At 47.7% G+C, this 25350-nt stretch overlaps 1 protein-coding gene across 2 annotated transcripts in view; it reads right to left on the bottom strand.

The window, feature by feature from the left end:
- The window catches only part of mtcl1 (microtubule crosslinking factor 1), a 233074-nt gene that overhangs the window by 33471 nt on the left and 174253 nt on the right, over positions 1 to 25350 (bottom strand). For both annotated transcript variants that reach the window (XM_078215726.1, XM_078215727.1), the window contains exon 11: positions 24967 to 25218. In XM_078215726.1, coding sequence (XP_078071852.1) covers positions 24967 to 25218 — 252 coding nt within the window. The remainder of the gene's footprint in view (positions 1 to 24966; positions 25219 to 25350) is intronic.

The following is a 25350-nucleotide window of genomic DNA, read 5'->3' on the forward strand; positions in this document are numbered from 1 at the left end:
AAAACCCCCTACCCTTCCGCGGACTGTATCCCTCTATTCCCATCCTGTTCATGTATTTGTCAAGACGCCCCTTAAAAGTCACTACCGTATCCACTTCCACTACCTCCCCCGGCAACGAGTTCCAGGCACCCAGTACTCTCTGTGTAAAACATCTGCCTCGTACATCTCCTTGAAACCTTGCCCCTCGCACCTTAAACCTGTGCCCCCTAGTAATTGACTCTTCCACCCTGGGAAAAAGCTTCTGACTATCCACTCTGTCCATGCCTCTCATAATCTTGTAGACTTCTATCAGGTCTCCCCTCAACCTCCGTCGCTCCAGTGAGAACAAACCAAGTTTCTCCAACCTCTCCTCATAGCTAATGCCCTCCATACCAAGCAACATCCTGGTAAATCTTTTCTGTACCCTCTCCAAAGCCTCCACATCCTTCTGGGAGTGTGGTGACCAGAATTGAACACTATATTCCAAGTGCGGCCTAACTAAGGTTCTATAAAGCTGCAACATGACTTGCCAATTTTTAAACTCAATGCCCCGCCGATGAAGGCAAGCATGCCGTATGCCTTCTTGACTACCTTCTCCACCTGCATTGCCACTTTCAGTGACCTGTGTACTCAGATCCCTTTGCCTATCAATACTCTTAAGGCTTCTGTCATTTACTGTACATTTCCTATCTGTATTAGACCTTCCAAAATGCATACCTCACATTTGTCCCGATTAAACTCCATCTGCCATCTCTCCGCCCAAGTCTCCAACTGATCTATATCCTGCTGAATGCTCTGATAGTCCTCATCGCTATCCGCAAATCCACCAATCTTTGTGTCGTCCGCAAACTTACTAATCAAACCAGTTACATTTTCCTCCAAATCATTTATATGTATTACAAACAGCAAAGGTCCCAGCACTGATCCCTGAGGAACGCCACTTGTCACAGCCCTCCATTCAGAAACGCACCCTTCCACTGCTACCCTCTGTCTTCTTTGACTGAGACAGTTTTGTATCCACCTTGCCAGCTCACCTCTGATCCCAAGCGACTTCACCTTCTGCACCAGTCTGCCATGAGGGACCTTGTCAAAGGCCTTACTGAAGTCAACGTTGACAACATCCACTGCCCTACCCTCATCAATCATCTTCGTCACTTCCTCTCAAAACTCGATCAAGTTTGTGAGACACGACCTCCCCTTCACAAAACCATGTTGCCTCTCACTAATACGTCCACTTATTTCCAAGTGGGAATAAATCCTGTCTCGAAGAATCCTCTCTAATAATTTCCCTGCCACTGATGTAAGGCTCACCGGCCTGTAATTACCTGGATTATTCTTGCTACCCTTCTTAACCAAAGGAACAACTTTGGCTATTCTCTAATCCTCTGGGACCTCGCCTGTAGCCAGTGAGGATTCAAAGATTTCTCTCAAGGCCCCAGCAATTTCCTCCCTTGCCTCTCTCAGAAGGCACTGATACTAATGTTAAAGTAAGGGGTGACCAGTCTGGCGATGGTCAGAGACACTGTTTAAATGGCTGAAAATTTAACACAGGGCAGAATCATGGAAGGACTTCACGTATTTGAAAGCACAATGAGCCAATGGAAGCGAAGCCAAGGTCAATACATGTGAAGGATTTGTGCAGATTTTCCATTCCATTTCTATGGAGAATGGAATTCTGGCTGATTTGGAGTTTATGTAAAATGAAATTCAAAAGGTCAGCAAGGAGGGCATTGGAAAAGATATCTGAGGGTGACAATGGTGTAGGTGAAGATTTCAGTCGAAATGGGTTTTTTATTTATTCGTGTCACAAGTAGGCTTACACTAACACTGCAATGAAGTTACTGTGAAAATTCCCGAGTTGCCACACTCTGGTGCCTGTTTGGGTACACTGAGGGAGAATTTAGCATGGCCAATTCACCTATCCAGCACGTCTTTCAGACTGTGAGAGGAAACCGGAGCACCCAGAGAAAATCCACACAGACACGGGGAGAATGGGCAGACTCCGCACAGACAGTGACCCAAGCTGGGCATCGAACCCGGGTCCCTGGTGCTGTGAGGCAGCAGTGCTAACCACTGTGCTACTGGGTGCACAGATGGGCAACATGTCAGAGGTGGATACGAGCAGTCTTGGTAATCAATTGGGTTTGGGTGTTGGATCTCAGTGCAGGGATGAGGATATCGATCGAGGCTGAGCAGTGCTAGCTCGAACCTATAAAGAGGCTGGGACATGCTGAATTACTGAGGGCAACCAAAGCTTTTCTCACTGTTAGAGTTTAGTTGAACTATGACTTGAGTTGTGAAAGATAGCTATGGGAGCGGGCAGGCTGAAAGCTGGGTATCATCGGCACTTCCGACGTAGATGCAATGTTTTGGGATGATGTTGCCGAGGAGTGAGATTCAGATGAGAAACTGGAGAAAAGCAATGATGGGACCGATTTTCCAAGGCATGCCCAAATCATTGAAGGCCCAAATCTTCCCCCCCTCATTCGTGGTGGAGATTCTCCGGTGCTGCCGAAAGCAAATGGAGTTTTGGCTGAAACGCCAAATTTCCCGTTCTTGCTCGCAATAGGTCCCACCACGGGTGAGGTCGGAGAATCCCGCTCGTAATGTGGCAAGTTCAACCATAAATCCCCAAAGAAAAATGACTGAAACTAGCTAAATTCGGATCCCTAGCTCGTATTACCAAAAGCAAAGAAGGTTTACCAGGATGTTGCTTGGTCTGGAGGGTTTTTAGGTATGAGGAGAGGTTGGATAAACTCGGATTGTTTTCACTGGAAAGACGGAGGCTGTGAGGTGACCTGATAGAGGTCTACAAAATTATGAGAGGCATAGATAGGGTGGATAGTCACAGAGGCTTTTTCCCAGAGTGGAAGGGTCAATTATGAGAAGGCACTGGTTTAAGGTCAGAGGGCGTACGCTTAGGGGAGACGTGCGGGGAAAGTTTTTCATACAGAGGGTGTTGGGTGCCTGGAACGCACTGCCAGTGGAGGTGGTGGAAGCAGGCACGTTAGTAACGCTCAAGGTGTATCTTGATAGTCACATGAACGGGAGGTGAACAGAGGGATAGAAACTGCGTATTGGCGCAGGCTTGGTGGGCCGAAGGGCCTCTTCCTGTGCTGTGTTGTTCTTTATCGTCATTCTGAAAGAGTGACTGATTGGCCTGAAACATGGATGGGTGCAAAGATTTCAACCAAAAGATAATACATTTTTGCTACTGCACATGGGCATATTGGATTTAAAAAGACAGACTGCGCGTGACACGGTGGGTCCCGCCATGGATGAGGTCGGAGAATCCCGCTTGTAACGTGGCAACTCCAGCCATAAACTCCCAAAGAAAAATGACTGGAAGAGCATGGCTGGCATAGAAAAACCTCGATCTGGTGAGCCATAATTTAAAAAAAAAGTTTAAAGTTTAGCTAAATAGCGATAACTTTCCCTCACTCCCCTCGAGGTGGAGTTATCTCTTCCCCCGCTCGAGAGATGGAGCAGCTGTCACTGTGAAGCACCGCGTCGAGATACAGTAAACGCTAGCAGAGTGTACCATGTCTGAGTCCCAGTCGAGACTCTGATTAAAATGCAGTTCATCATCCTAGTCCATTGCTGTCGCAGCTCACAGGAGCAGCAGGTCCCCTTGTCTGAGTTTTACCAGTTCTTGCTGAGGCTACACCAGGGACAGCTTGCAAAGGCAACGTGCTTCAGCTTATGCTCTCCCCCCACTCTATCCTCAGTTAATACAACAAAAGCCCATTGTGTGAAGTTAAAGAGGAGCCTCGATTTTTTTCGCTGTGGAATTTGCAGTCAACATTCTTGGAAAGTAAGATTTAAAATAAGAAATGATGGCTGGAAATTTCCCATCCCGCCCGCCGTGGGAATCGTAGCGGGCGGGACGGAAAATTCGGTGGACCACCTAAAGGTCCGTTGAGCTCAGGTGGGAATTTCTGGTCTTGAGGCCAAACACGACCGGAAAATCCCGCCCAGCGTCTTTAACCAACCAACACTGGCCACAAAATAAGAAAATTTGTTTCTGATCAAAAATACAAGAATTTATGGGAATTAGTTCCCAATTCATAGAATCATAGAATCCTACAGTGCAGAAAGAGGCCATTCGGCCCATCGAGTCTGCACCCACCACAATCCCACCCAGGCCCTATTCCCCATAATCCCACGTATTTACCCCACTAATCCCACTGACACTAAGGGGCAATTTAGCATGGCCAATGCACCTAACCTGCACATCTTTCGATTGTGGGAGGAAACCGGAGCACCTGGAGGAAACCCACGTGGACACGGGGAGAATGTGCAAACTCCACACAGACAGTGGCCCAAGCCAGGAATCGAACCAGGTTCCTGCGCTGTGAAACCATAAGACATAGGAGCAGAATTAGGTCACTCGGCCCATCGAGTCTGCTCTGCCATTCAATCATGGCTGATATTTTTCTCATCCCCATTCTCCTGCCTTTTCCCCATCCCCATTCTCCTGCCTTTTTCCCATAACCCCTGATCCCCTTATTCATTAAGAACCTACCTATCTCTGTCTTAAAGACACTCAATGACCTGGCCCCCACAGCCTTCTGCAGCAAAGAGTTCCACAGATTCACCACTCTCTGGCTGAAGAAATTCCTCCTCATCTGGACAGTCAGAAGCTTTTTCCAAGGGTGGAAGAGTCAATTACTAGGGGGCGTAGGTTTAAGGTGCGAGGGGCAAAGTTTAAAGGAGATGTACAAGGCAGATTTTTTACACAGAGGGTGGTGGGTGCCTGGAACTCGTTGCCGGGGGAGGTAGTGGAAGCGGATACGGTAGTGACTTTTAAGGGGCGTCTTGACAAATACATGAATAGGATGGGAATAGAGGGATATGGTCCCCGGAAGGGTAGGGGTTTTTAGTTAAGTCGGGCAGCATGGTCGGTGCAGGCTTGGAGGGCTGAAGGGCCTGTTCTCGTGCTGTAATTTTCTTTGTTCTTCTATCTCTGTTTTAAAGAATCGTCCCTTTAGCCTGAGATTGTGCCCTCTGGTTCTAGTTTATCTACTAGTGGAAACATCCTCTCCACGTCCACTCTATCCAGGCCTCGCAGTATCCTGTGAGTTTCAGTAAGATCCCCCCCTCATCTTTATAAACTCCAACGAGAACATATCCAGAGTCCTCAACTGTTCCTCATACGACAAGCTCTTCATTCCAGGGATCATTCTTGTGAATCTCCTCTGGACCCTTTCCAAGGCCAGCAGATCCTTCCTTAGATATGGGGCCCAAAACTGCTCACAATACTCTAAATGGGGTCTGACCAGAGCCTTATACAGCCTCAGAAGTACATCCCTGGCAGCAGTGCTAACCACTGTGCCACCATGCCGCCCGTAATGCCTCTCCAGTTTGTGCCTGATGATAGAAGGCCCAAGACTTCCGCTGGACTGGGCTTCCTCTCCGTGACTCCAGCCAGCTGCAGGTGTACTCCGGCCTTGCAACTTAGCTCAAATGATTGTGAAATGGCTGCCTTAGGCGCTGGGATTGGCCTCTCGGAGGGGAGGGGGTGAACATGGGCCATCATTGGGCCTGTGGCACTACTATGAAACTAGGCAGGTGAGCTCTAGATTGAATTAAAGTGAGGAGAGACTTGGCCCTTCATACTTAGCCTCCAGTGTCTGTTCAAAGACGCTGGTGTGGCTGTCATAGATCTGGGAAAAACTGAGTGTGGTTTGTGGAGCTTGTATCAAAATTGGCACTGAGGCTCTGACGCAGATGATCCCCCACCAATCAGCATGTTCATAGAGAGCCAAATATCTATTCTTTTTTTAAAGTTTATTTATTAGTGTCACAAGTTGGCTTACTGCAATGAAGTTACTGTGAAAATCCCCTAGTCGCCACACTCCGGTGCCTGTTCGGGTACACTGAGGGAGAATTTAGCATGGCCAATGCACCTAACCAGCATGTTTTTGGACTGTGGGAGGAAACCGGAGCACCCGGAGGAAACCCACGCAGACACGGGGAGAACGTGCAGACTCCGCACAGACAGTGACCCAATCCAGGAATCGAACCCGGGTCCCTGGCGCTGTGAGGCAGCAGTGCTAATTACTGTGCCAAATGCAAGTGTCTTGCGTGCTTGCAAATGGAGGCTGCCAATTAGGTGGATAATGCACTTCTAGAGGATGAGTGGGCAAGGCTGATTATGCCCAGGATTTGGTGCCACCAAGCTGCATTTTATGCCCAATGAACAGACTCGATGGGGACAAATTTCTCCCTCAGATCTTGATGGTAGGAAGTGGGTGGCACAATGCCCTCCTGGCAGCAAGCTGCTCTGACTTTACTGCCCAGTGCAAAACCCTGCTGCACATTTAAAAAAAAAATCATGTTATTGAGCTCAGTGTATTAGAATTCCAGAGCGGATACTCTGGGACAAACAGCCTTGTGTGCTGCAGCGCAGATGGAACAATTATTCCCTCCTTTGGGAAAAGACAACTTGTGCTTCTTTGAAGGGAAAAACCTTTTCCTCAAATTAAAATTGAGCTGTCTGCTGCAAAGTTTCAGCATTCCCAGCCATGCATCTCCTCCAGCAGAGACCATAAAACCATAAGACATAGGAGCAGAATTAGGCCACTCGGCCCATCGAGTCTGCTCTGCCATTCAATCATGGCTGATATTTTTCTCATCCCCATTCCCCAGAGGTACTTTTCCTGTAGCTCCTGGTGCTTAGGAAATGTGGATCTCTCTCTATGCACACACATAAACAGAGCTTTGTTCACTGCTGTCTGAATGCCAGAAATGTGTCACGTTAATGAAGACAGCACTGGTCTACTGGTAGTGGCTTAAAATCATTATAAAAAGTCAGTTTTGCCTTGCTCCATTGAAGGAGGCTGAGGGGTAACCTGATAGAAGTTTACAAAATTATGAGAGGTGTGGATAGAATGGATAGTCAGAATCTTTTAGGGTGGCTTGCTGGCAGTGGTTAGCGCTGCTGCCTCACAGTGCCAGGGACCCGGGTTCAATTCTGGCCTTGGGTCACTGTCTGTGTGGAGTTTGCACATTCTCCCCGTGTCTGCGCGGGTTTCCTCTGGGTGTTCCAGTTTCCTCCCCCAGTCCAAAAGTGTGCGGGTTAGGCTGATTGGCCATGCTAAATTGACCTGTGTGCCAGGGGGATTAGCGGGGTAAATGTGTGCGGTTGCGGGAATGGGGCCTGGGTGGGATTGTGGTCGGTGCAGACTCGATGGGCCAAAAGACCTCTTTCTGGGGATTCTATGATTTTCCCAGGATAGAAATGTCAATTACTAGGGGACATGGGTTTAAGATAAAAGGGGGAAAGTTTAAAGGAGATGTGAGGGACAGGTTTTTTTAATATATAAAATCCTGATGGGACTGGACAGGCTAGATGTGGGAAGAATGTTCCCAATGTTGGGGAAGTGCAGAACTAGGGGTCACAGTCTCAGTATAAAGGTGAGTCATTCAGGACTGAGATGAGGAAGAACCTCTTTACTCAGAGAGTTGTAAACCTGGGGACTTCTCTACCACAGAAAGCTGATGGGGCCACTTTGTTAAATATGTTCAAGGGGGGAACTGGATGTGACCCTTGTGGCTAAAGGGATCAAGGGGTACGGAGAGAAAGTGGGGGTTGGATACAGAAGGTTCCTGATCAGCCAGGATCATATTGAATGGTGGAGCAGGCTTGAAGGGCCGAATGGCCTACTCCTGCACCTTTTGTCTATGTTTCTGCACAGATGGTGGTAACTGCCTGGAATGTGCTGCCCGAGGAGGTGGTAGAAGCAGATATAACGTTTAAGAGGCATCTTGACAGATACCGGAATAGGCAGGGAATAGAGAGCTACGGGCCCCATAGAGGCAAAGGGCCTTTAGCTTAGAAAGGCATCATGTGTTGGCATAGGCTTGGAGGGCCGAAGGGCCTGTTCCTGTGCTGTACTGTTTATTGTTCTTTGAAGGAGAACAAAGAACAAAGAAAATCACAGCACAGGAACAGGCCCTTCGGCCCTCCAAGCCTGCACCGACCATGCTGTCCGACTGAACTAAAACCCCCTACCCTTCCGGGGACCATATCCCTCCATTCCCATCCTTTGGTCAGTTGACGTTAAGATGCTGCTGTATTACAGATTACACATTTCCCTGTAACATGGAAACCTAGCAGAGTCTATAATCTAACTGAGAAACTTGTCAATGGGATTGCCCATTGAATCCAGCCCATGCCACCGGGAAACCCATGGTGCCGGTGCGCCATTGGCCTGACTGGAAAATCCCGCCGGTGTGTGTACAGCTGGAAGATCTCGCCCCCAATTACCAAATGCGTCCAATTGACAAACTTGGCAAAATATCACAGCATGCATTTTACCAGAAGGGTGCTGTAAATGATACCAAATCTCTGTGAATTAAATGGTGCATTTGTCAGTACAGCCACATATCAATATCCCGTTGACAGCAGATTCCGACTGGCTGAAGCCGTACTTCGGACTAACCTCGCCAAGGCAGATTGCAAACGTTTTCCTCTTGCTTTCCAAGCTGCAAGGCTGAGGGCCCTCGGTATCACCCAATGAGTCAAGTGACAAGGCATCAAGGAACAAATTTGGAGGAGCGGGGAACCTGTTACCTTCCTGCCGAGCAAAGGAGGCGGCGTGTTCTCTGCGTGGCTGTTTCTCGGATTCCAGGAAAGGCCTGTGGCCTTGCGAGCGACGACTGTGAGGGCTCTCGCACGGCGGACATTGTCCGAAGGCCTCCAGCACTGGCTCCGGTTGGTCAGTGAAATGGCCTTCTCCTTTCCAGGGTTTGGGCTGAAACTGCATTAGGAACACAAGAGGGTGGTTTCTCACAGGCAATTGTTGTAACAGCTGAAAATGAGATGGAGGCAGCTGTCGAGAATGTGGCATGATGGCGTAATGGTCTGCAGATGAATCAGCACTGCTTTGTTGCCCCAAGAGCATAGGACACTAACAAGTCTGGTATCCATGCACTGACCTCTGCAGTGTCCTGCATTCCGGGCAGCAGTACTGGAGCAGCTGCAGGAGCTAACTTCAGAGGAGCCCAGTACCCAGCGGCTGGCAGGATGTAATGAGGACCCTCTCTCATGCTCAAAGTGTTACTCGCTACCCGACTGTAATCACTGCTTTGTAGCAAGAGCTAAATTGGAGATTGTCATGCTTCATCAGGACAGGATGAGGGGCAGAGGAAGGCATGCGATCGAGGTTCAAGGCCCAATGAGATTTTCTCCATGGCTGATGAAAATGAATGTTTTGTAACAGCGAATAATGAAAGCCCCATCATCACAAACCACAGAAGTTAAAAGTTAAAGTTTATTTATGAGTCACAAGTTATATTAACACTGCAATGAAGTTACTGTGAAAATCCCTATTCAGAAAGAGAGGATCTTATTCCAATACCACACTTCTACATTTAGAAATGACCATAAACCTTACCCAGAAATTAGTCTGCCCAATTTAAAGGCACAAGAGATATTATGGCTGGAATCTTCTGCTCTTGCTGGTGGCGAGCTTGGAGGCGAACAGTTAATTAGTTTAAAGTTTATTTATTAGTGTCACAAGTAGGCTTACATTAACACTACAATAAGTTACTGCGAAAATCTCTTAGTCACTACACTCTGGCGCCTGTTCGGTTACACTGAGGGAGAATTTAGCATGGCCAATGCACCTAACCAGCACATCTTTTGGACAGTGGGAGGGAACCGGAGTACCCAGAGGAAACCCACGCAGACATGGGGAGAATGTGCAGACTCTGCACAGATAGCGATCCAAGCCAGGAATTGAACCCAGGTCCCTGGCGTTGTGAGGCAGCAGTGCTAACCACTGTGCCACCGTGCCGCCCAGGCGCCTTAGGCGGGGTGGTGGCCGACCAGAACCCTCTCATCTTCCCGTCTCCACCAGATTAATTTCTGGATGGGAAGGTCCATCATCAATCCTCCTGCCTGCCTCCTATTGAGGCTCTAAAATGGCCAATTAATGACCACTGATGGGCCTCATCTCACTGTCGCTTGGATTAACTCAGACGCAAGTGGGCCTGTGCGGGACACCTGTCAGCTCCTGAGAGAGTGGGATGAGCGGGCTGGTCCCCTCAATCACAGAATTATTACGGTGCAGAAGGAGGCTATTCAGCCCATCATATCGGTGCTGTCTCTCCAAAAGAGCATTATGACTGTGCCATTCCCCTGCCTTTTCACTGTAGCACTGATCAAAGTCAATCAGTGCCTTCACTGAGGGACTGAGCATCGGGAAGGTGGGGTGGGGGGGTGGGGCTGATCTGCCTGCACCCTCTTCCCTGAACCCTCACCTCCTCCTGGGGGTGGCACAGTGGCACAGTGGTTAGCACTGCTGCCTCACAGCTCCAGGGACCTGGGTTCCATTCCCGGCTTGGGTCACTGTCTGTGGAGTCTGCACGTTCTCCCCGTGTCTGCGTGGGTTGCCTTTGGGTGCTCCGGTTTCCTCCCATATCCAAAGATGTGCGGGTTAGGTGAATTGGCCATGCTAAATTGTCCCTTAGTGTCCTAGGATGCGTAGGTTAGAGGGATTAGCAGAGTAAGTATGTGGAATTACGGGGATAGGACCTGGGTGGGATTGTTGTCAGTGCAGACTCGATGGGTCGAATGGCCTCCTTCTGCACTGTAGGGATTCTATGATGATTTTTATGAACAGCCCCCTCCCCTTTGCCCACCACATTACTCACCTGCGGCCTCGGTAGTCCCGTGATCCTGGGACCATGGCCTCCCCTGCAGTGCTGCTGAGCACAAGAATTACCAGCCTTTGGTGGCCGGCAGCTCTGGGTAGGGAAGTCTCTCACCCAGGGTCTGGACTCCAGGGGTCACCAGCCTGACCTACTGCCTGATTGCCTTGTGGTTCAATGGGCCTTCCTGGGAGGAGGCAGCGTGGCTCTCTCGCCATCTCTCTGGGTGGTAGACCCCCCCCCCCCCCCCCCCCCCCCCCCCAGGCCGCAACAAGATTCTGCCCTGTGTAATTTACATATATTATTATTTTGGATGAGTATTCTTATTTCCCCATTTTACTGTTTTTTTCTTTCTGGAATGGTAGTTTAACATTCACGCACGCAAACAAACACATTGCTTTTCAAAGGGTGAAAGCTGCAGAAGTTTTAGTTTCAAATTTAAATCACATCAGATCATAATGCACTTCAGTTTTGAATGTGGGGGAGTGTTTTTCCAATGGGAAGAGTACTCCACTGGGTCTTAACACTTACACTATGCTGGTCAACGTAATGGTCAACTTACTGTTGCAGGACAAAGTCCTGTAATCAATCATTATAGTAAAAACACATCTAATTTATAATTCACCATCTAGCTATTCAAACTGAAAGAACTGATTCTTTTTAGACCATAAGATATAAGAGCAGAATTAGGCCATTCGGCGCATCTGCGCTGCCAGTCAATCATGGCTGATGAGTTTCTCAATCGCATTCTCCCACCTTTTCCCCGTAACCTTTGAACCCCTTACCTATCAAGAACCTATCTATCTCTGTCTTAAATACATTCAATGACCTGGCCTCCACAGCCCTCTGCCGCAATGAATTTCACACATTCATCACCCTCTGGCTGAAGAAATTCCTCTTCATCTCGGTTCTAAACTCTTTACTCTGAGGCTGTGCCCTCGGATCCCAGTCTCTCCCACTAATGGATACATCTTCCCCACGTCCACTCTATCCAGGCCTTTCAATATTCTGTAAGTTTCAATGAGATTCCCCCCTCATCCTTCTAAACTCCATCGAGTACAGACCCAGAGTCCTCAGACGCTCTTCATACGTTATGCTTCTCTGAACCTCCTCTGGACCCTCACCAGGGCCCAGAATTGCTCACGATACTCCAAAGCTGGTCTGACCAGAGCCTTATAAAGCTGTTGGATTGGGTCTGTGTTTTACTGATGAGTCACAGCTGCTGTAAGGTATCGTGAGCCACATATACTCATGAAAGTGACCCAATTCGACAATAAGTGCAGGGTGGAGAGTTGAGGTTTGAACTGCCCACCTCTGCAATGGAAGATCCAACAAGGGTGGAATGATGGGTGTGGGGGTGAGTTGCCCGCACCCTTGATCAGTGCTGGCAAAAAGTGCCGAAGCCTCAGAATCTGATCCCACTTTCCATTTTTAAAGGTCTCCTGAGATGGTCCAACTCTGCGGAAATCCGGATTTTCAATTGGAAATGATTTTTACAGAAACTCAGGCGGCCATGATTAGTGGATCGCAGCAGAGATGAGGTCATAGAATCATGGAAACTCTACAGTGCAGAAGGAGGCCATTCAGCCCATCGAGCCTGCACCGACCACAATCCCACCTAGGCCTTATCCCCGTAATCCCACTTATTTACCTCACTAATCCCTCTAACCTGCACATCCCGGGTCACTAAGGGGCAATTTAACATAGACAATGCACCTAACCCACACATCTTTGGTCTGTGGGAGGAAACTGGAGCACCCGGAGGAAACCCACGCAGACATGGGGAGAGTGTGCAAACTCCACACAGTGACCCAAACCGGGAATCGAACCCGGGTCCCTGGCGCTGTGAGGCAGCAGTGTCACCGTGCCGCCCATTTGAGGTCGCCTGACCGTCAATCTCAACTGCATCAGCATCATGATAAAAGAAATAGGGAAAGTTGTGTGAAGGCTATCCCACTGTTCTGTGGTGACCTGCACACCTTGGCCGCTCGCTGGTGATGGGATCTTCTGATCCCGCCTCTGTCAATGGGAATTCCCACTGAAGTCACCCTACATCACCGGGAAACCGCTGGCAGGACCAGAGAATCCCGTCAGTGTGAACGGACGGAGAATTCCGGCCCTGGCTTTGTCCGGGAGATCGGTATCTTCATCACCTCACCTGCTGCCCAAATTCCTTTCCTGATTGGAATAAGCAAATCCAGTTCTTTACTCTTCAGTTTACCAGTTACACTTCCCAGATAAGTTCCAGTCTATAACCAATCCTTTGCCTGAACCTTTGCAGTTGTTTACATGAATCCCACCACGGCAGACGGTTGAATTTGAATTCAATAAAAAAAATCTGGAATTAAGAATCTACTGATGACCATGAAACTATTCTCGATTGTCGGAAAACCCATCTGGTTCGCTAATGTCCTTTAGGGAAGGAAATCTGCTGTCCTTACCTGGTCTGGCCTACATGTGACTCCAGAGCCACAGCAATGTGGTTGACTCTCAACCGCCCTCTGAAATGGCCAAGTGAGACATTCAGTTGTATCACCATCACCCTTTTCAAGGGATGGGTAATAAATGCTGGCCAGCGGCACCCACGTCTCACGAATGAATAAAAAATAATGTCCTCTCCTGTTAATCCTGCTGGCAGATGCTTTTTAACCACTGGAACCTCCACTTCATCTCACTTCACTATTATTGTTTCAGTTCCATTCTTCTCTGTGACAGGCTTTTCCCTATCACTGAACCTTGTTGGTAGGCCACTATCATGTCTCTAGTTACACTTTTTCACCCAAGCTCTTTTTGACGATGATCGTCATGGAAACAGCAACCACTGTTAAAGCTGTACCTACGTCCCAAAAGAAAATAACATACAAAACAAATACAAGATTGAAGAATAGGGGAGAGACCAGCTGGTCCATCAAGCCTACCTCACATTATACTGGCCTGACCTCAAGACTGCAAATTTACAGCTCGAAAGCACGAGAAGCCTAAAGTTTCACTTGTCCCCGTTCCAATGCAGGACTGAGGGAGTGCTGCACTGTTGGAGGAGCCATCTTTCAGATGAGATGCCAAATTGTGGACTCACCTGCCTGCTCCCATGGGCACCATCCCCAAGAAGAGTAGGGCAGTGAAGAAGGCTTTTGGCATGCTGGCCTTCATCAGTCAGGGCATTGAGTATCGAAGTTGGGAAGTTATGTTGCAGTTGTACAGGACGTTAGTGAGGCCACACCTGGAGTATTGTGTTCAGTTTTGGGCGCCTTGCTACAGGAAAGATGCTATTAAACTGGAGAGAGTGCAGAAGAGATTTACAAGGATGTTGGCAGGACTCAAGGGACTGAGTTATAGGACTTTTGTCTTTAGAGTGTAGGAGACCTCTTATAGAGGTGTATAAGATCAAGAGAGGCATGGATAGGGTGAATGTACTCAGTCTTTTTCCCAGGGTTGGGGAATCGAGAACGAGAGGGCAGAGGTTTAAGTTAAGAGGGGGAAGAATTAATGGGAACCTGAGGAGCAACTTTTTTACACAGAGGGTGGTAGGTATGTGGAATGAGCTGCCGGGGGAAGGGGTTGAGACAGGGACATTGACAACATTTAAAAGGCATTTGGACAGATACATGGATAGGAAAGGTTTAGAGGGATATGGACCAAATACAGGCAAATGGGGTTACCTTAGATGGGCAGTTTGGTTGGCATGGACCAGTTTGGGCCAAAACGCCTGCCGCTGTGCCGCAGATTCTATGATTCTAATTCTCTCCGGTGTCCTGGCCAATATTTATCTCTCAGTTAACATCACAAAAACAGAGGACCGCGTTGCTGTCAGCGGGAGCTTGCTGTGCACAAACTCACTGCCACGTTTCCAACATTACAACTGCGACTACATTTGAAAGAGTACTTCACTGGGTCCAGATATCTGGCGGCCTTGCAAAGCACTACTCAAATGCAACCTTTTCTTTTTTTGAAAGAAAGTTTCGAAAGGTTTAGTGAATGTTTAACATTTCCTTCCCACATGTATCGTCCGGATGCTGCTGCGAAAGGTAAAATCCTGCCAACTTTTGTTTCCAGTGCTGCAAGTGTGGTTGAAGTGCTGGAAACTGTGACAAGAGTTCTTTATATGTGCATCGCGGTTGGAATGTGTCATCATTCTTTAAGCTTTAGGCTGGCAGAGGCAAAGGGCCAAATCTTACAAGCAAAATAATAAGAGGCTGAAAAAAATCTGCTTCAATTAAATCAGTGTTATCGCCCTCGTCCGAAAACCTCAGGTCATTATTGTGACTGTCTATCTCAGAGAAACCTAACCAGGAAGTTCATGACTCTGTTACAGTGAGGCCCTGAAAGAGACAGGATTGGTAAGCGCTTCCTTGTGGAGAGTTCAGTCATAGAACCCCTACTGTGCAGGAGAAGCCATTCAGCCCATCGAGTCTGCACCGACTGTCTGACAGAGTATTTTACTCAAACCCTCTGCCCCACCCCATCCCTTTAGCCCCACACGCTCACCACGGATAATCCCATCTAACCGACACATCTTGGGACACTAAGGGCGGGATTTTCCAGCTGCACTCGCCCCGGAACTGGAAAATCCTGCCCGAGGTCAACGAACATTTCCATGGTCCACCCCTTGCCCGCTACGATTCCTGTGGCGGGTGGAACAGGAACATTCGCCCCTAAGGGGTAATTTAGCATGGTCAATCCATCTAAACTGCACATCTTTGGACTATGGGCGGAAACCGAGCACCCGGAGGAAACCCATGCAGACACGGGGAGAATGTGCCAACTCTGCACAGACAGTGATCCAAGGTCGGAATTGAACCCGGGTCCCTGGCGCTGTGAGGCAGCAGTGCTAACCACTGTGCCGCTAACCACCGAGTCAAAGTGCTGCGCTTACTGCTCCCTTCTTTGCTCTCAAGGAGACAAATGCTTACTTATGTTTCAGAATCAATACCTCTTCCACAACAGGTTAGGGGCGGCACGGTGACACAGTGGTTAACTCTGCTGCCTCACAGCGCCAGGGACCCTGGTTCAATTCCTGGCTTGGGTCACTGTCTGTGTGGAGTCTGCACGTTCTCCCTGTGTCTGCGTGGGTTTCCTTCGGGTGCTCTGGTTTCCTCCCATGTCTGAAAGATGCGTTGGTTAGGTGCATTGGCCGTGCTAAATTCTCCCTCGGTGTACCCGAACAGGCGCCGGAGTATGGCGACGAGGAGATTTTCACAATAACTTCATTGCAGTGTTAATGCAAGCCTAAGTGTGACACTAATAAATAAACTTTACTTTTACTTTACTTAACTTTACAGAAGTGGAAGTGGACAGCCACAGAGAGTGGGTGATGCAATCCACCCGTGACCTAGTTCAGTCTTGCTGCGTTAGATAGAGTGCAACACACTAACAATACTGCACAAAGCACTGAGATTGCAGGCCCAAACCTCTGAACAGAAATGTGCCAACAATATAATTGTTTGCAATAGTGACTGGTTTTGTGCGGAGTATTAATGTGCTGGTGTAGCATATGACAGGGTCCAGCTCCGGTCGAAGTTTTGAGACACTGACTGAAGCGGGTTAACCTTTGTGGAAAGCTGACAGACTTTAAAATCTCCACAGGCTGAATGCCCCAGACAGTGGCATCATTATATCGCCTTGAGCAGCTCCCAGCTGCTAAGAACGTGGGTTGTGACACTGGATTCACACTTAAACACAGCAGACCTCATTCAATGGCCAAGCCTGTGTCATTTCCCATGAGGCTATGCGTCGTGCTAAATGTCGATGATGTGACACAATCACCCACTGAGATCTTCAGAGTTTGCGGAGCTTCATAAATTGTCAGTTTTTCTATAACGAAGCTTCCTTTAATCTTTATCCTACAACTACCATAGGGTTATCTTCAAAACAATCCCTTCCCTCCCCCATTGCTGGAGCATAATCCCTACTATTAAAAATAATTGGCTTTCTCCACACACAAATCTCCCAGCTGTCAGCGGTTCTGTACAGTAATAAAGTGGGAGCAGTGGACAAAGATCCTTCAAATTTCATTATCAAACAGAGACAGGCAGAAGTTCTGATCCACGTCAAACATCCTTTAATCCTCAAAGACTAGTTGTACAGGAAGCTGTCTGTATAACATTACACCACAGCACCCTTTCAATGTATTACAAGCCAGATATTGGAAACCAGAATATTGTCTATTGTATTATTCATCAGTACATTTCATAGAGTCATAGAGGTTTACAGCACGGAAACAGGCCCTTCGGCCCAACTCGTCCATGCCGACCAGATTTCCTAAACTGAACTAGTCTCATTTGCCTGCGTTTGGCCCATTTCCCTCTAAACCTTTCCCATCCGTGTACCTCTCCAAATGTATTTTAAATGTTGTAACTGTACCCGCCTCTACCACCTCTCTGGCAACTCATTCCACATACGCCCCACCCTCTGTGTGAAAAAGTTGCCCCTCGGGTCCCTTTTAAATCTTTCCCCTCTCACCTTAAACCTATGCCCTCTAGGTTTGGACTCCGCTATCCTGGGGAAAATATCGTGGCTATTCACCTTATCCACGCCCCTCATGATTTTATAAACCTTTAAAAGGTCACCCCTCATCCCCCTACGCTCCAGGGAAAAAAAAGTCCCATTCATTTGAATTCAATTTCTTACTGTAAGATCTTGTGCTTCTAGAAGTTTCTATCTAACATTTCAGCAAATGGGAAAACAGCCTCTGACAGATACTTCCAGCCACATTCTACAGTAATGCTGAGCTTCAGAAAAAATACATTTTTCACATTCCAGACTGTCAAATGAATCTGCCTCTGTACCAGCACTTTTGCACTCCAGCTTTCCTGTGAAGGTTAGTTACAGTCAATATATTGAGAGATAATCAAATATCAAAGAACAAAGAAAAGTACAGCTCAGGAACAGGCCCTTCAACCCTCCAAGCCTGTGCCAATCATGATGTCCTAACTAAACTAAAAAAAACCTTCTGCCCTTACTTGGTCCATATCCCTCTATTCCTTCCCTATTCATGGACCCATCCAGATGCCTCTTAAATGTTGCTAATGTGCCAGCTTCCACCATCTCCTCTGGCAGTGCGTTCCAGGCACCCACTCTCTCTGCGTGAAAAATCTCCCCCGCACATCTCCCTTAAACTTTCCCCCTCTCACCTTGAACCTGTGCCCCCTTGTAATGGACACTTCCACCCTGGGGAAAAAGCCTCTGACTATCCACCCTGTCTATGTCTCTCATAATTTTGTAGACCTCTATCAGGTCTTCCCTCAGCCTCCGTCTTTCCAGTGAAAACAATCCTAGTTTATTCAGCCTCTGCTTATAGCCAACACCCTCGAGACCAGGTAACATCCTGGTGAACCTTCTTTACACTCTCTCCAAAGCTTCCACATCCTTCTGGTTAAAATGAAAAGTTGAAATGAAAAGTGTGGATGAAGCAATTCTGGTCAGTAGTCAGCATCAGGGACAAGACAGGTTAACATTACAGTGACCTACATCAACTGTGCAGTTCCAATGTTTTCTGAGATAAATCAGCCATTTTGACCAGGATTTCGCAATAACCAGGACCTCTCCATCATCGTGAAAATGGTGGAAGAGGCCGAATTCCAAGGAAGTCTTACCCTCGAACATGGCACCTTGACAGGAGGAATGGGCCCCAGGCATAAGTTGCCCGTGTGCGGTGCAAGGAGGCAGCTGCCACCCCCACTGCCGTCTAACCTACACATGTGAAACACAACCTGCACAAATTAGACCTGGTAGGAGCAGGTCCAAACCTTATGGAATCCTGTAGAGATCTGGGGTACCCTTTTCAATATGGTCCTGGGACAACTGTGGGAAAGCTGTACCCCTTGGTTTTGTTAAAAATAAGCATGAATGTGTATAGGAAATCCTCAAATGCATTAATTGTCAATCTCATTGGAACTATCAAAATGTCAACAAGAACTGTCAGAACCAACTGTCAAAAGTGTCAAAATGAACCACTAAAGGCAAATATCAAGCTGTAAAGGCATTTAAACTTCCCTTTCATAGAATCCCTAGAGTACAGAAGGAGGCCATTCAGCCCATCGAGTCTACACCGACAAAATCCCACCCAGGTCCTATCCCCATAATCCCACGTAATCGCCCTAACACTCAGGGGCAATCCCACCCAGACCTGTTCCCTGTAACCCCAAGTATTTACCCCACTAATCTTCCTAACCTACACATCTTGGGACACTAAGGGGCAATTTAGCATGGCCAATCCACCTAACCTGTACATCATTGGAGTGAACCACAACCCTTTAAACCTTTGGAAACAATGTCTGAAACGTTTCAACAAGTCATCATTTCACTCATTGACATAAGCCTGAGGGCGACCAATAATGGATCAGTGAAGCATGATTTCGCTATCTTCCATTTCACAATTTTGGTTTATTTATTAGTGTCACAAGTAGGCTTATATTAACACTGCAATGAAGTTACTGTGAAAATCCCCTAGTCGCCACACTCCGGCGCCTGTTCGGGTACACTGAGGGAGAATTTAACATGGCCAATGCACCTAACCAACACGTCTTTCGGACTGTAGGAGGAAACCAGGGCACTCGGAGGAAACCCACGCAGACACGGGGAGAACGTGCAGACTCCGCACCAATAGTCACCCAAGCCGGGAATCGAACCCGGGTCCCCGGCGCAGTGAGGCAACAGAGCTAACCACTGTGCCACCGTTTGATCGACAGTTCCAAATGGTTACAGTCCCTCTAAAGTGGGACTATGAATGCAAATGCTTGTTTTATGAGGGATTAGGCACTTAAATGAATTGTTTGTTTTTATAACGATGCAATTGAAGGAATATCAATATAGTAAATGGGTTTCTTTTATGAATTAGAGTGCTTTTTTTAAAAGTAAGTCAGCAATAGACACTTAGAACTTTATCAATCTCAGCAGGGGTCCTGAAGTCTGCCCATGATAGATACTGGCTGAGTTGATGATAGGTGTAATTGCAAAGGTGGGAGACATGAGTTGGAATGAGTTTGCACTAAGCTGACATAGGGGCTATAAAGAGCCATGAGTGGACATAGGGGCATAGGTTGGCATGGAATGTATGAGGAGTCAGTGAAGTGGGTAGAGGGGCATAGGTTGGCATGGAAGGTATGAGGAACCATGGGCATGTAGGGGCATGAGGTGCCATGAGTTGGCATGGATGGGACATGGGGAGTGTGTGGAAGTTGAGGGGGGGGGGGGGGGTGAGTGGTGAGAGTCAGAGGGTTTTTGAAAAATCTTGGACACAGCCCTGAAGCACAAAGATAGGCCTTCCATCCCGCCTGCCTCCCCACCCTCCACTCCGAACTTCGGGGGCAGATTTTCCCAGGTCAGGTTTCTGAGTGAAAATCCAGGGATTTGTAAAATACATGTTGCAAAGCAAGTCAACAATTTTATCATAAACTACAGATCAGAGATGCTGAGATCTTTATCTTAAAAATATGTCACTATATGTTTTGGACACGCTGTGATTTTGTTTCTGTGTTTAACACTGGTGAGTCCAGTCCTCATCAATCTTCAAGATATCGGAGTTACAGTTTTCAGTGACAGGCTTATTTTGAATGTTTTTTTGTAATCTCCTTGTGATGGAGATGCATTTCCAAGTGTAAACAGGTGTGAGAGCACTGTCAGACACGCTCCTGTTCTGTTAGCAACCGGCTCCGGGTACCATCTGCTTTCTCTGTTAGCTTTCGTCCCGTGTTTGGCTCTGTTGTCATCTTCCATCTGTTGTTCCTCTGTCTTTATCTCCAGGCCATTCTCAGCTCTGCTGTCTTGAGGGTGTGAAATATATTACGTCAGTTGTATCTCCTGACTGCAGGAGGTATGGCTGGGCCCTCTGGCTGGCTCCAGACTGAACCTTTTAAACGCCTAGCCGGATCGTATTGCAGCACAGGGCCTTGAAGGGGTTTCGACAGTTTCGCAAACAAGGCAGGTGATCAAGTGATATCAGCTGGGTTACATACCCAACCTGCCCTGCGGTCTGCAGTTTTAACCTGTTCTCCGGGTGGCATGGTGGCACAGTGGTTAGCACAGCTGCCTCACAGCGCCAGGGACCTGGGTTCAATTCCAGCCTTGGGTGACTGTGTGGAGTTTGCAATTCTTCCCGTGTCTGCGTGGGTTTCCTCCGAGTGCTCCGGTTTCCTCCCACAGTCCAAAGATGTGCGGGTTAGGTGGATTAGCCGTGCTAAATTCCTTAGTGTCCAAAGGTTAATGAAGTTTATTAATTAGTGTCACAAGTAGGCTTACATTAACACTGCAATGTAAATCCCCTCGTCGCCACAGTGTCCGGGTTCACTGCAGGCCATAATGTTGAAAGGTTGACAGGAAAATGTGTCCAGAAAGATGGCAAAGGTAAACAAGGTTATATTTTGTTACATATGAAAGGCTGACAATTTGAGAAAATAAAGTTAGGGATGATACAAAGCCAGGCAAAGCACCAGGAAAAACCCCAGAATCCCATCAACTTTTACTGATACCGAATAGTTTTGAAACCAAATTTAAATTTTCAAAGATTCACAGTGGGATTTGAACTCACTTGATACTGTCCCCATTCCCAGTGCTGTTGGGAGTGCTGTTTAATGATGCCGGCTGGTTCGGGTCAAAAGCTTGCACTCTGCAGGAATCGACATGTCCTAGCCCTCAGTCTTCATGGAGTCAGGCCTGCTTTTCATTGAACCATGGTTCATAACATTTCAGAGGTATCATGAATCCACAGACAATTTGAATTGTCTGGATTATTGGTTGAATGCGGGATCTTCTGGTCCCGTCGAAGTCTGCAGGGTTTTGTATGTCCTGCACCCTCCGCCACTGGGGAACGTGGGTAGGTCGGGGTGAGGGGGTCACCGCTGATAGGAAGGGTTGGAAAGTTTTGCCCAATGGCTGTGAAAACCTACAGTGCGGAATCTTCCCGTCCTGCCCGCCATGGGAATTGGACCCATGCAAAGGTCTGTTGACTTTGGGTGGAATTTTCCGGTTTTGGGGCAAGTGCGGCTGGAAAATCCCGCCCATAGTTACTCATATTGTGCAGACACCCATTGGTGTTCCAGCTCTGGATCTGCTCCTGGTTTCTCAGGGTCCTGTTCATTGGTGGTCTTTCTACCCTGTAGGCACAATGGTGTCCCAAAAGCAGCACAAGGCTGGAGAGTTGTGCTTGATGTCCACTTTCCAGTTGTATCGAATCTGAGTACTTGTGGTTTAACTAGCAGGCACGTGTTCAGCCAGAACCCCTGATTCACTGCTGCATTCTCAGATAATTTCCAGATTTTGTTTCAACTGATTGAATCAGAAGATTTTCAGATTTATCAAGCTGAAGCTGAGATTATTAAAACCAGGACAATATGGGGCGGCACGGTGGTTAGCACTGCTGCCTCACAGCGCCAGGGACCCGGGTTCAATTCCGGCCTTGGGTCACTGTGTGGAGTTTGCACATTCTCCCCGTGTCTGCGTGGGTTTCCTCTGGGTGCTCCGGTTTCCTCCCACAGTCCCAAAGATGTGAGGGTTAGGTGGATTGGCCATGCTAAATTGCCCTTTAGTGTCAGGGGGATTAGCAGGGTAAATATGTGGGGTTATGGGAATAGGGCCTGGATGCGATTGTGGTCAGTGCAGACCTGATGGGCCGAATGGCCTCCTTCTGCACTGTAGGGATTCTATGATGAAGGCAAATGCAAGCAGCAAGACCCTGTTGATAACTCTGGACTGTTGAGAGGCCTTTAAAGATGGCGGCTAGGGCCCATTTTTGATATCTCCGACCTCATTTCCAGGGTTTCACAATTTATGAGAGTGCTGTTTAAGGATGCCGGCTGGTTCGGGTCAAAAACTGCAGGAATAAACATGCCCTATGAACATGAACAGTTTTCATGGAGTCAGGCCAGATTCTCAATGTTCTCATAGTTCACAGCATTTCAGAGGTATCATGAACCGTAATCTGTATGAGGGGGCCTTTCAAAAGATAAGTTTAAAATATCCTCCTCATGCTCCCCATGTTAAGGTATGCCCCCAAGCCAACCCCTATGACCCCCTCATGCTCCCATGTCTAGATATACTCCCCCAAAAAAACCCTGGTCCGTCATGACCTCCATGTCAAGGTAGACCTCTCCACCCAGTCATCCATGGTCCCTCATGCCTCCATGCCAAGCTGTGGTACATTATGCCCATTGATCCACTATATGCTGTGTAGAACCAAAGGACCCCACAGTGACACTAGGATGTGTAAAAAAAACCTTTTAAAACAGTCATTCATTCATAATGTTCCACTGTGTTAAAAGAAATCACTTTGATACAGGGCAATAAGGCTATCGATCATCCAGACCTTTGAGCTGAAAATAGGAACCTCTTAACCTTATGTAAATAGACATTGTGAAATTGACAGCAGAGATCAGCGAAGTCTCATTATATATATTCTTGGCTGACAGTCGAGACATCAATAGTACAAGAAAGCACCTGAGCCCCAGAGAAAACGTTGCTTGATTGATAGCTCTGGCTCTCTGATCTCTGCTGTCAATTGCACAGATTTTGTGTCTCTCAGGGAATGAAGGGATAAGAGGAAGAGGTGTAAAAGAGTTGAAGCCCAAGATCTGCCATGATCGTATTGAATAACAGAGGAGGCTCAAAGACCACGTGGTCTACTCTTGCTCCTATTTGTTTCGTTCACAGTCAGAGAAAGCAATGCAGGCGTTAAGAGATAGCTACAGGTCCTCAAGTAGGTCATACTGTTGCCCTACTGCCTCTTTGCTGAAGCACACAGCTTTCATACACATTTAATTGTACATTGCCTGTCCATTCCATGATGAGTGAGGTGCAGACTTTCCTCTGCTGCATCCTGCTCTGCCCTTCCTCCACCATGATAACGGAGAGCAAGCAATCTCCCCATGGTAATGCCATACCTGCTGCTGAGAAACCCCAGACAGTGGTTAGTGGGGGTGGGGGCTGTGACAGTCTGCTGCTGGGCTGGCCCTATCTGAAGCACTGCAAAGCCAGTCTGGATGGATAGGCAGAATGGCCAGAAAAAAGCCAGCTCCAGAATGTGTTGTCCAATAGCAGGGATTGTCGCTAAACCTCATTAACTAAGAATCAGAAACCCTTCACCTTCATATAATAGGAGCTGGGAACGTGAGTTGGTTCTGGGGATCATTCTTCCCGAAGACTCACTGTCACATCGTACTGCCACAGGAATGCACTTGCATTTTTCATGGCGCCTTGTGCAACCTCAGGACATCCTGAAGCGCTTGACAGCCAATGAATGTCCTCTTTGAAGAGTAGTTACTGTTGGAGAGTAGGAATTATGTACAGGAAACATGCCGAAACGGTGAGGGAACTCACTCCCTCTGTCCAATGTTTGTTATTTCTTGCAAAATTGTTAAAAGTTCCTGAAAGAACCTGTTTCTGGCTTCACCATCAAACAGCGATCAGATTCCCTTACTGAGTACAACATTTCAGCACCACGCTATTTTTCCCTGTCAGTTGCTTCCTTCTAAATACATCTTCTGTCCTGAAAGGTGAAGATTGCATTTTATGTATTGTGGAGGACAGCATTATCTCACTACCCCCTTCCCCAACGCACCAGACCCTACAAACGAGAGGTATTAGTTTAGAAACTCTTCCATTGCAAGCTACCGCTGCAGTACCACACATCCGCTTTGCACAAATGCAGTGTCGCAAAGGGTGGTATGCCAAACTCTGCAAAGGGTCGTGAATGTAGCCCAATCCATCACGCAAACCAGCCTCCCATCCATTGACTCCGTCTACACTTCCCGCTGCCTCGGCAAAGCAACCAGCATAAGCAAGGACCTCACGCCACGGACATTGTCTCTTCCATCTTAGTCCATCAAGAAAAAGATACAAAAGTCTGAGCACACGTACCAAGTGACTCAAGAACAGCTTCCCCCCTGCTGCCATCAGACTTCTGAATGGACCTACCTCATATTAAGTTGATCTTTCTCTACACCCTAGCTATGACTGTAACACTACATTCTGCACCCTCTCCTTTCCTTCTCTATGTACAGTCTGCTTTGTCTGTATAGTGTGCAAGAAACAATGCTTTTCACGATATACTAATACATGTGACAAAAATAAATCAAATCAAATCAAATTAAGTCACCAATGGAGCCCAATGGTGAGTAGCTAGCTTCAACCACTATTATAAAAACAAAATACTCCGGATTCTGGAACAAAAACAGAAAAATGCTGGAAAATCTCAGCAGATCTGACAGCATCTGTGGAGAGAGAGGAGAGAGCCAACGTTTCGAGTCTGGATGACCCTTCGTCAGAGTTCAACCACTGACAGGCGTTTCGCTACAGTGTGATCTCTTAACCCCTGACAGGCCCTTCCTCGTTACCCACCTGCTCCAGTTTGCTCTGTAGTTCCTTCATCTGCCACTCCCACTCTCGCCGCTCGCGCTCGAACCTGTCCAGCAGCTCCACCTTCTCGAGTTTCCAGTTCTTCTCAGTGTGCTGCAGCTGCCAGTGGAGATCCATCACCTGCCCGTGACTGTCGGCCAACAGCTTCCGGTGCTCCTCCCTCTCTCGCTTGAACACTTCTTTGGGGTCGACGGGGCCCTTCTTGGAGGACGGCTTTCCTCCCAGCTCTTCAAGCTGCCAAACAAAATATAGATTCACAATATCAAAATTAATTGCTCACGCTGAAGCATTTATTCAATTCGAACATCAAAAACTCTCCAAAGAAATTAGATCTCTCCTAAAAGCTCGACCGGCTTAGTTGCAGCT

The sequence above is a fragment of the Mustelus asterias genome, chromosome 7, assembly GCF_964213995.1.
Source record: "Mustelus asterias chromosome 7, sMusAst1.hap1.1, whole genome shotgun sequence".
NCBI lineage: Eukaryota > Metazoa > Chordata > Chondrichthyes > Carcharhiniformes > Triakidae > Mustelus > Mustelus asterias.